Source organism: Bos mutus, chromosome X (genome assembly GCF_027580195.1).
Source record: "Bos mutus isolate GX-2022 chromosome X, NWIPB_WYAK_1.1, whole genome shotgun sequence".
Lineage (NCBI taxonomy): Eukaryota > Metazoa > Chordata > Mammalia > Artiodactyla > Bovidae > Bos > Bos mutus.
This window is the reverse complement of record NC_091646.1, coordinates 34,397,953-34,408,660: the sequence shown is the minus strand read 5'-3', so window position 1 is coordinate 34,408,660 and position 10,708 is coordinate 34,397,953. Positions and strand designations below refer to the sequence as shown.

Sequence of the window (10,708 nt, the reverse complement as noted above, 5' to 3'; positions counted from 1 at the left end):
GCGTCTACGCCGGGGCAGGACCACCCACTGTTCGTTCCATCCCAACATGTCACGCCTGCTCCAGTGTGGGGGCCCAGGTGAACTTGGGGGACAGCGAGAGCCCCCATGTCCCAGGTTGCCTAGTGCTGGCAGCTGCAGGTCCCCACTGGGAGGCTCTCATTCTTCCTCCTGCCCCCAGTGGCAAGCCCTGCCAGCTTGTGTGCTTGTGGTGGGCAGGACTGAGGGGTAACCTGGCAGGCAGGCCTGGTAGGCATGAGGGCCTGGCCTGGCCTGGGGGTGGTGGTAGGGGGGCGGGGGAATTTTGCACCCAGTGAGTCGTGGCTCGACCTGAGTGCACATTTGCAGAGAACGTTCCAGAGAGGGGACCTTGGTTTCGTCTCAATTGTGCTTCTCACCTCCTCCCCAGGTGTCTGCACTTGGCCCCCCTGGCTACACCTCACCCCGGTGCTGGGACCTCGGGGGGCCGCCTGCCCCCGGCGGAGGCTGCACCTGCGAGAACACCCCCGCCCCCGTGCCACAGGCAGGATGGGCGACGTGGCCAACAGTTCCATCGAGTTCCACCCCAAACCCCAGCAGCAGCGGGAGGCCCCACATGCAGGCGGCTTCGGGTGCACGCTGGCCGAGCTGCGCTCCCTCATGGAGCTCCGGGGGGCCGAGGCACTGCAGAAAGTCCAGGAGGCCTATGGGGACGTGAGCGGGCTTTGCAGGAGGCTGAAGACCTCACCCACCGAGGGTAAGTCTGCCAGCAGGGCGGGTATGCCAGCGGTGCAGAGCCATTACCTCCCCACACTCCTCCCTGAAGAGGCTCCATAGCCCCAGGGCAGACAGGGCTTGCAGTCGCTTCCCAGAGGCACTCTTCACTAAACCATGACCACTATTGTGCCCTTGTGCCCTCCCTGGGCAACCATTTTCCCCTAGAGTGGGAGATGCTCTGCATGGGGCAATCTGCCCCGCTGCCCCCTGCCTCCATCACCAGTGGTTCCCACTCGCATCTCTTCTCTGGATGAAATAGCAATGAAGTACCCAAGCTGAGTAAGGGAGGAAGCTGGCACCGAATGGCACATGCTGGCAGGATGGGCCCTAAACTGAAACCTCAGCAAGGTTTCAGGGGCAGCGGCCCTTGACCAAGTGTTCCCCACGTGCTGTCCCCCTTCTGTGTCCTCCAGAAGGTTCTGGGCGTGGAGGCCTTATGGGTCTGCTGGGAGGCCAGGACCCCCTGGGGGGCAGCCAGCCTTGGCCCCGGATTTCACCAGCTGGAGCATTTCTGGCCTAGCTGTCACCTCCCTGGCAGGGCTACTAGGGCTACCCCAGGCCGGTGCCAGGATGATCCCCAGCCAGCGCAGATGGATCCTGTCGGCCCTGTCTCAGCTGGCACACCTTTGTCCACCAGTGCCCTGGCTGCCACCCTTGTCTCCTGCTCCCTGGCTCCATCTGTGTGCAGATGACACCAGGGCTGCAACAGGGGGTAAAGATGCGCCCCTGCTCCCCGCAGAGGAGGTGGGCCTGAGGCTGGGTGAGAGCACACCCACCTGGCCAGGTCAGGAGTACCGAGGACCTGCCTGCGTCCCTCCTGCTTTGTGCTCTCAAGGGCCCCAGCCTGGTGCAGGTGTGCAATCAATCATGGGCAGATGGCTTGGCTCGGGGCCAGAGGATCTCTATCCTCCCCTCCTCCTAGCCTGTCCCCGCACCCCCAACTTGGGGCTGGGTGGAGGGAGGCCCAGGGTAGAGGGCCATTTAGCCACCAGGGCTCTGGCCTCTCCCAGATAAAAGGAAGCAGATGGGCTTCAGCTGGCAGCTCCTTCCTCTGCCTGTCAGGCCTTGTTAAATATTTAAAATGTCAAGGCCCCTGGGAACATGCCCGATTCTGCCACAGCGGCTCTGGTGCTCACCCGGTGGAGGAGCAGGCCTAGAGAAGAGCAGGTGCCCAGGTGGGTGGCCCAGCCATGGCAGAGGGAGCCAGCCGGCCCGCTCTGCATCCAGAAGAAGGCTCGGGTCCCGGCCCACCTAGATGCTCCCACTGTCATTCAGACACAGTGACCTGAGCTCAAGGATTTGAGTGGGGGGGGGGGGGGCGGTTGGAGAGCAGCTTAGCTGAGCCTCAGGGCCCCCACACACCCCCTGGCAAGGTTGGGAGGAGGCAACAGGCCAAGCAGGTGCATGCTATATTGGAGGAGGGGACTTTGGGTTTCCTCCCAGCAGTAAGTGCATCCAAGAAAATTCCAGAAGCTGGGAGCCTAGGCCAGGCTAGGGTGAGCGGCCCTTCCCCTCGCTGGCCTCCACTGACACTCATGGAAAGGAGAGGCAGATGAGCGGAGAGCCGCGCGATGTGGTCCTAATCCAATTCTGATGGCATCTGGCCTCTGGTCCGGGCAGGGTGCCCATCTGTGTCCATGCCAACCGCCGGCTGCTGCCCCTGCAGCTTGGACCAGGGCAGGACCAGTGTGTGCTCGGAACTGGAGGGGCTGCTGCTGGCTGTCTTGGGTTGCCCCCGTGAGCACTTCTCCGGACCCCGGCGCCAACAGGAAGGCCAAGGCCTCAGGCTGCTCTAGGGCAAGGGAGAGAGAGGCATTGTGGCAGCATCAAGGGCAAACCAAGGCCAATGGACAGGCCAAGGGAGGGAAAGAGGAAACTCCTGGGGAAGGGGCCCTGAGTGCCCGGCTGGTCAGATGGGGCTGGGCAGGCAGCATGCAGATTCTTGAGGCGTGACAGGGGCCCAGGGGCTCTCTAGACAGTGGGTGGGGCCTCTGTGGTTCTTGGTGGCTCCAAGTCCGTGCCCTTTCCCAGAGTGGGGGTAGTGGAGACCCTGGGTGTCTGGGAGATTCAGAGTCCAAGAACCTTCTGAGTAGTAAGCCCACTTTTCATATCTTCTGTAGGTCAGGGGAGTGGGACACAAGCCCTCAGCTGGGTCCCCGGGCCCTTAGGAGCTGAGGTTCTCAGTTTCTCCTAGTGGGAGACCACAGCCTCCAAAAACTTGACCCGCGGCCAGGCCCAAGCACAGTGAGGCCAGCGGAGGAGGGCAGAGGCAGCTGTGGCTGCTGCTGGGGGGAGACAGTGTGTGGCCTCAGCCTAGCTCAGAGGGCGTGTTCCTGTCCGCCCTTCCACCCCGACGGGCTCCATCATCCCCTTCCCGGAAACCAGCTTTCCCTACCCAGCACATGCCCACCCTCCTTCTTTCAGACTCCTCTATACCACCCTCAGCACGTTCATCTTCTCAAGTCATCTGGAACCATGTCTTGGGTGGCTTTTCAAGCCAACAAGGAGCACCCCACGGGCTGGGATCCCAGCCCTTCTGGTTGCCCCACCCCAACTGCCGCCCCTCCGCACTGGAGGCCATGGGAGTTGTAGCTCCTTAGGGCTGGCAACTGCAAGCCACGGAGTCCATGAGGTGTCAGTGTGGGGCCAGGCACTTGGGGGCGCCGAAAAGCCAGAAAGCTTTGGGGCGGAGGGGTCCTGTGGAACGGCCTGGAAGGAAGCCGAAGCCCAAGAGCCGAGGTGGGACCAGGGCACTGTGTCTGCCGCTGGGGTAGATGGCCAAGCGTATGTTTGGCCTTGGGAGGCAGTGGCCTGAATGCCAGTCCCATGTGGAAGCTTTCGCTGCCTTCAGGAATGAGCCTGAGGAGACTCACCCTGTGAAAGCAGAGATCCAAAGGCCTTGATGCTGACCTGGGTAGGAAGTGGGTTGTCCCAAGAATGAGAAGTCAGGCCACAGATTCTGAAATGAGTGCCTGGGGCCACCCCTTTGTGGGTGTGGATTTTGCACCCTGCATTCCCTCCCTGCCACCCCACACACAGCAGCTTGTGAGGATGCAGAGGGGGGTGTGAGCTCCTGGCCCCACCCAGACATATGGGAGGGTGGTCCAGCCCTTCCTCATGCTAGGATCTCTGCGCTATCACGTGCTCGCACACCTGTGCCATCCAGACAGCTGGAGATGCTGCCTGCGCCCCCTATGTGCCCCCCAGGCTTTGCAGAAGGGCTCCAGGCGCTGGGCCAGTGCGGTTCTGCTTCCTGGGAGCTTTCAGTCTAGAAGGGAAGATGGGCGGATGTGGAGAAGGGACCGGGGCGGGGGGGGGCGGGGGGGGCGGTGCGGGGCTGGTCTTTGCCATCGTCTCCGTCTGTGCCTCTGCTCTGCATCCCCGCACTACACAGGCCTGGCTGACAATGCCAACGACCTGGAGAAGCGCAGGCAGATCTACGGGCAGAACTTCATCCCCCCCAAGCAGCCCAAGACCTTTCTACAGCTGGTGTGGGAGGCCCTGCAGGATGTGACCCTCATCATCCTGGAGGTGGCTGCCATCGTGTCCCTGGGCCTCTCATTCTATGCACCGCCCGGGGAGGAGAGCGAAGGTGAGGGGTGGGGCGTGGAGGGGAGGGGCGCCGGGGGCGGGGTGTTGAGGGGGCGGAGCATGGGGAGGGGCGGACTCGGAGGGGCGGGGCGTGGAGGCACACGGCGGGGCCGAGGGCTGCACCACCGAGGGGCCGGAGGAGGGGAGGGTCCTAGGAGGTACCGGCACCAGGAAGGAGCCAGTGAAGGAATTCATCTGTCGCCTCCGTCCTTCCCTTCTGTCCTTGGGCGGGCGCAGCCTGTGGGAATGTGTCGGCTGGGGCCGAAGACGAAGGGGAAGCCGAGGCGGGCTGGATCGAGGGGGCCGCCATCCTGCTGTCTGTCATCTGCGTGGTCCTGGTCACGGCCTTCAACGACTGGAGCAAAGAGAAGCAGTTCCGAGGCCTGCAGAGTCGCATAGAGCAGGAGCAGAAGTTCACCGTCATCCGGAATGGGCAGCTCCTCCAGGTGCCCGTGGCCACGCTCGTGGTGGGAGACATCGCCCAGGTCAAGTATGGTGAGTGCACCCAGGGCAGCACCTCCAGCACACCCAGCTGGGTGCTTCTGTGGGCCTGGTTCCCTGGCAGCTGGACGACAGGACTGGGGATGGGTGGCTACCCAGGCCCAAGGGGACATCCTCTGGGAGTGGTGGGAGGCAGTGGGGAGGAAGGCTGCTCAGACGCACAGACGGTCTGTGGTTCTGGCTGCCTGGCCGACCTTAGGAGACCTGCTGCCTGCCGATGGCGTGCTCATCCAGGGCAACGACCTCAAGATCGATGAGAGCTCCCTGACGGGCGAGTCGGACCATGTGCGCAAGTCGACAGACAAGGACCCCATGCTGCTGTCAGGTGAGCCCCAGGGGAAGCAGGGCTCCTGGTCCTGGGACGCCTGGGACAAGACCTGGAGGTGCTGAGCGTGCCTCCCAGCCCATGGTACAGATGTCTGTCTCAGCCTCTGTGTTGCTGTGCCAGGCACTCATGTCATGGAAGGTTCTGGAAGAATGGTGGTGACGGCTGTGGGTGTGAATTCCCAGACGGGCATCATCTTTACCTTGCTTGGAGCTGGTGGAGAGGAGGAAGAGAAGAAGGATAAGAAAGGTAAGGCAGCACTAACCGTTGTATGAAGCCTGCTCTCTCTTCTGAGCCTGCCTTCTGGTGGTCCCTCGCTCAACCCGTCCCTGCTCTGGCACTGACGAGAACCAGCCCTCGGCGGGTGGGAGCCCATACCCTCTCTCCTGGAATTCCTTTTGGAGGCCCCTCTTCTGAGGTCTTTTCCCCAAAGCCAGCACGTTGGGGCCCCCAGTCTTGTGTGAGACAATTTCCTTTGGGTGGCTGTGCCCTGAAGGCTTTCGGGAATATGTGCGCGGGCGCAGGTGTACCGGGGTGTGGGGACAGCCCTGCTTGAGCAGGAAGGGAGTTGGAGGGCAGAGACCAGCCACCCTGGCTTGGGAGAGTGCTTCAGGGCCATCCTTGAGGGGGGGGCGGTGTTCAGCCCCCATGGTGAGGTGCTGAGGGTCCCAGGCCACCATGACAGCTAGGTGTCACAGCTGAGGTGGAGGGCTCCCAAGTAGGAGGGCCTGGGCACCCTAAGGGCCATCACGGCAGAGGAAGCTGAGAGGGGGCTGGGGTCCTCACCCCAAGGGAAAGCACTGTCGAAGGACAGATGTCTTCAGAGATCCCAGCTCTGTATCCAAACTGGCACATGGCTACCCAGCTGCCTCCCCTTGCCACCATCCTGAGCCCCATACATGGCAGGTGACCCCTGCAGTCCTCACAACATCTGCTTACAATTCACCTTGCACTGACCTGGATCTCCCCTTAGGCCACTCCTGTGACAAAGCAGGTAAGGAATGGCGTTTGCTCCATGTGCATCCCACCTCTGAGTGAAGCCCCCTGAGCCCACTAGAAGTACAAAGACACACACTGGTACAGAGGGACCATGTGCCAGATGCCTGTAGCCAGGGTCCTGCAGACATAGGCAGTGGGTCACCAGTCACCAGCTCCACCCCAGTCAATCAAGGCCACTGGGCCTTGAGCGCAGGTGGGCTCAGTCTGCCAGCCCAGGAACACGGGGACAGGTCAACTTAAGGAAAGACTTCCTCATGTCCCCCTTCCTGGGCCACTGTGTTCCTTGGAGGAGATGGTGAGCTGCTATTGCCTAGAGGCTTCCCAGGGCCCCAGGTCCTGGCAGCCTGGGCCTGGGTTCCCTTCGTGGGTTCCCCTCCCTGCAGGGCTCAGCCCAGTGTCTCTGCACAGGCAGCACCCTGGGGCCCCCAGGACTGCCAGTGGGTGGGTAGGCAGGCCCCGGGCCTCCCCTAGGCTGGACTGGAGTCCCCAGTGACCCTCCAGTGACATCCTGATGGCTGCTTGGCAGGTCGCCCCCCTCCACGTTCCTTCCCGGGCTCCTCCCCTCCCACTAGGTCCCTTCAATGTCAGAGGCCTGAAGGCCTTGGTCCTAGGCCCCTTATCTTTGACCTCCAGCTCCCTGGGTCCCCACAGCCCCGGCTCCTGTCCCCCGCTTGCTATGTCAGGTAGAAGGTATCTCTAGCACCTGGCTTCCTAGAGGAAGGGAGCCCCGAGGGGAAGCTGACCTGGCCAGGCTCTGGGAGGGGGCGTTGTATCCACTACTGCGCACTGGAGATTGGAAGGTGGGGTCTCACTCTCTCCCCACCTCCACTGTGATCCATCCTGCCTGCGGGCTTAGCGCTCCCTGACCACCAAAGCCTGTTTCTTGCCTTCTGGCCTGACTCCTCGTGGTCCTCTTTGGGCTGACTTGTCTTTCCTCCTCCTCCCCTCCCTTGGCTCCTGACCCCTCTGCAGGCCAGGTCCAGCCGTCATCTTCTGGCTGGGCTCATCTCAAACCTCCCTCCCTCCTCCAGAAGGCTCCCCCCATCACAGAGCAATACACCTTCCTCGTGCTGGATTGTCACCCACCCCTTCGCCTCTGAACGCACCCAACCAACCCCCCATCAGGGTGGGGAAGGAGCCTCTCTTGATTGCCTGGAACCCCCCCAGACTACACAGGATCTCCAGTGATCATGAGCTATTCTGTGGGGGCTGACGAAGCAGCCACGCAAGCCCTTCCTGCCTGGGATCAGTGGTCTTTGGATGTAGGGCTGTCTGTGTATGGCTTCTGGAGAGCTCTCCTGGGTGTAGGTGAAGCAAGAGGAGCTGGCGTACAGAACCCGAACCCCCAAGCCTGAAGCCCCTCACCTGCTGGCTCTCCTGAGCCCTCCCAGTGGGACAGTCCTTGCCAACCTTGCAAACCAGAGGCACGGCTGGCACCGTTTACATTGACACGGGGAAGCCAGTCACTGCCACCATTCCTAGCAGGCAGCTTCAGGCTTTATGGTGGCAAAGCACATCAGCAAAGGATCCCCGCACAGATCCACCTGGGGTCCAGCCCTGATGCTCCCTCCAGTGCTGTGGGTGTCCTGAACCTGGCCAACTCCTCTCCCTCCACAGCTGTGCTGTGTAGAAAGCTGATCTCTAGGCCACTGGGCTTAGGAACCATCTAGGCCAGGGAACCGCAACCCTCCGAGCCCTGGATAGATACCGCTCCATGTAGGACCTGGGCTGCACAGCAGGACATGAGCCGTTGTCTTCCATGAAAGCGGTCTCTGGGGCTAGGAAGGTTGGGGACCACCGATCTAGGCAAACCCTTTGTGCTGGTTCTGGCCCATGGGTTCACCGCCCACCCCTCCTCCCGCACACACTGGCTGCAGTGTCTTGTGCCCCGCTGTCCCATGTGCGTGTGTGTTACCAGGGCCACGTGGTGTTCTCAAGTCTCCGTGTCTGTCGTTCCTCTCCGTTGTAGGCAAGCAGCAGGATGGGGCGATGGAGAGTAGCCAGACCAAAGGTAATGGGCGCTCTGCACTCAGGATGGGTGGCAGAGGGTGCCAGGCAGGGTGGGGGGGGGCGCCCACCTCCGCTGCAGGGGCAGGACCTGGAGGCCAGGTGAGTGGGGTGGGCAGCCAGTCAGCAGACCCTGCCAGGAGTGCACAAAGATGGCCCATGAGCTCGCATCCTGGTGAGGGATCTGACGCTCCAGAAGACTCACCCAAGACCTTGTGGGGCCAATGGGTTCCCGGCTCATTGGCCTTTCTGCTGAGGCTTTGAGGCCTGCTGCCCTCTTGGATGAGGCAGACAAAGAGTTCAGAGGCTGCTGGTGGTTGGACGGGTGCTTGGGACTGGAGGTTAGTCCAATGGCCAGGGCTCAGGCTGGGACAGGGAGTGGCAGACTGCATTGGGGGCAGAGGCTAGAGTGGTCCAGCTAGGTGGGATGTTGAGTGTCACTGAGGCTGCAGCTAAAGGGCTAGGAGATGGGGCCACAGGGATTGGCTGACCCCACAAGGTGGCAAGAGGCGTGCAGAGTCACTGAGAGCCCGTTGAGTGGAGACAAGGATGAGTGGCAGCGTTGGGTGCCCCCTCTGGGTGGTGGAGGGACCATAAGGGGTGGTGAGGAACACAGCACCACTAAGTTAGTGTGCACCAGGGGAGCTGTGACGGGACTGCTAGTTCCAGAGAGGAGGTGGACAGACAGCTAGTAGAGAGGAGCAAAGGCCTGAGCCAAGAGCAGGAGAGGACAGCACGGGGATTCTTGGGCCTCCCTGAGGGGAGTGGGGACATGGCTTCGACGCCAGTGTGCCAGAGTCAGCTCTGGGTTCTGGAACATTCCATGGACCCCAGGTCTCCGCTCTTGGGTATTGAGGCTTGGGGCATCACAGGACCGGCCACTCTGTGTGCATGCCCCAGTTAGCAGTGCTTCTGTCTGTCTTCTCTCCCCCTGCGAGGCCCCGAGAGGAGCATCTCGGTCCTGCCCTGGACAGCGCCCACTTCAGGAGGGCCTGGGCTGATGAGAGAGGAGGGCTGGCGTGCCATTGCTTGCCCTGTGAAAGCCCCCCTTGTAGCCGTCACCCCAGCAAGCAGGTCCTAACCTTGGCTTCGGGCTTCTCCTTTGTACAGCAAAGAAACAGGATGGGGCTGTTGCCATGGAAATGCAGCCCCTAAAGAGCGCAGAGGGCGGGGAGATGGAGGAGCGGGAGAAGAAGAAAGCCAATGTGCCCAAGAAGGAGAAATCAGTCCTTCAGGGAAAGCTCACCAAACTGGCCGTGCAGATTGGGAAAGCAGGTGGGGGCCGTCGATGGGGTAGCCGGGGGGCCACCTGGTGGGCAGGGAGGATGCTGGGTTCCTGGGCTTGAGGCTGGGCCAAAGAGAACAAGTGGGCAAGTGAAAAGGGATGGGGACCATGGGCCAATCAGCCAGGGGACCGGCCAGGGACACATGACAGCCTTCAGGGCCCACTTCCGCCTCTTCTGGTGAGGATGGACTGTGACCCTCCAAGAATCCAGGGACAGGCTGCAGCATCCCTTATCTCTTCCGTCTTGCTCTCCCTTCCTGCCTCTACTGCCTGTGGCAGGGCTGGTGATGTCCGCCATCACTGTTATCATCCTGGTCCTCTACTTTGTGATCGAGACCTTCGTCATAGACGGCCGGATGTGGCTGGCGGAGTGCACGCCTGTCTACGTGCAGTACTTCGTCAAGTTCTTCATCATCGGTGTCACCGTGCTGGTTGTGGCTGTCCCGGAGGGCCTGCCTCTCGCTGTCACCATCTCCTTAGCTTACTCTGTCAAGGTAATAAAATCAACACACCATGGATACGAATCCCATGGTACCAGGATACAGAACCAGGACTCGAGGCACAAAGCCCTTAAGCAGCCTGAACAAGCAAGGACCAGATAAAGTTTGGGATCGCTCAGGGGCAGAATGGGGGGCAGGGTGGCGAGCAGGGATGCAGAGCTGGGTTTGGACATCCTTGCCCAACCCGGCCTCCTGGACATGGGGGCACCACGAGCCAGCATCTGCCGGATGAGGGCAGGGTCCCAGGGGGGCAGGGAGTTGAGATGGGGGAAAAGATGAAGGACGACCCCTAGGACACAGGGGGGGAAGGCAAAGATCATGGTGGGTGGGGAATCCAAAGGGCCTGCCTGAGAGGGGGCACCGGGCAGGGGCATCATCCTGGCCCATCTGAGCTGTGTTTCTTGCTCCCTCACCCCCTGGGCCAATCCCCTCCCCCAGGACAGCTAGCTACCCAAGCCTCCATCTGTGCCCTTTACAGAAAATGATGAGGGACAACAACCTGGTCCGCCACCTGGATGCCTGCGAGACCATGGGCAATGCCACAGCCATCTGTTCTGACAAGACGGGCACACTCACCACCAACCGCATGACCGTGGTGCAGTCCTACCTTGGGGACACCCACTACAAAGAGGTTCCAGCCCCCAGTGCCCTGACCCCCAAGATCCTCGACATCCTGGTCCATGCCATCTCCATCAACAGTGCCTACACCACCAAAATACTAGTGAGCTGGGAGCCAGCGGTGGGCGG

At 61.7% G+C, this 10,708-nt stretch overlaps 1 protein-coding gene across 1 annotated transcript in view; it reads left to right on the top strand.

Annotated features, from left to right (window-relative positions):
* Window positions 1-525: 525 nt before the first annotated feature.
* ATP2B3 (ATPase plasma membrane Ca2+ transporting 3) overlaps window positions 526-10,708 on the top strand; it is a 41,022-nt gene continuing 30,839 nt past the window's right edge. The window contains 9 exon segments of the mRNA XM_070365498.1: window positions 526-733; window positions 4,148-4,345; window positions 4,582-4,839; window positions 5,045-5,170; window positions 5,294-5,419; window positions 8,139-8,180; window positions 9,287-9,451; window positions 9,741-9,955; window positions 10,440-10,682. Coding sequence (XP_070221599.1) covers window positions 526-733; window positions 4,148-4,345; window positions 4,582-4,839; window positions 5,045-5,170; window positions 5,294-5,419; window positions 8,139-8,180; window positions 9,287-9,451; window positions 9,741-9,955; window positions 10,440-10,682 — 1,581 coding nt within the window.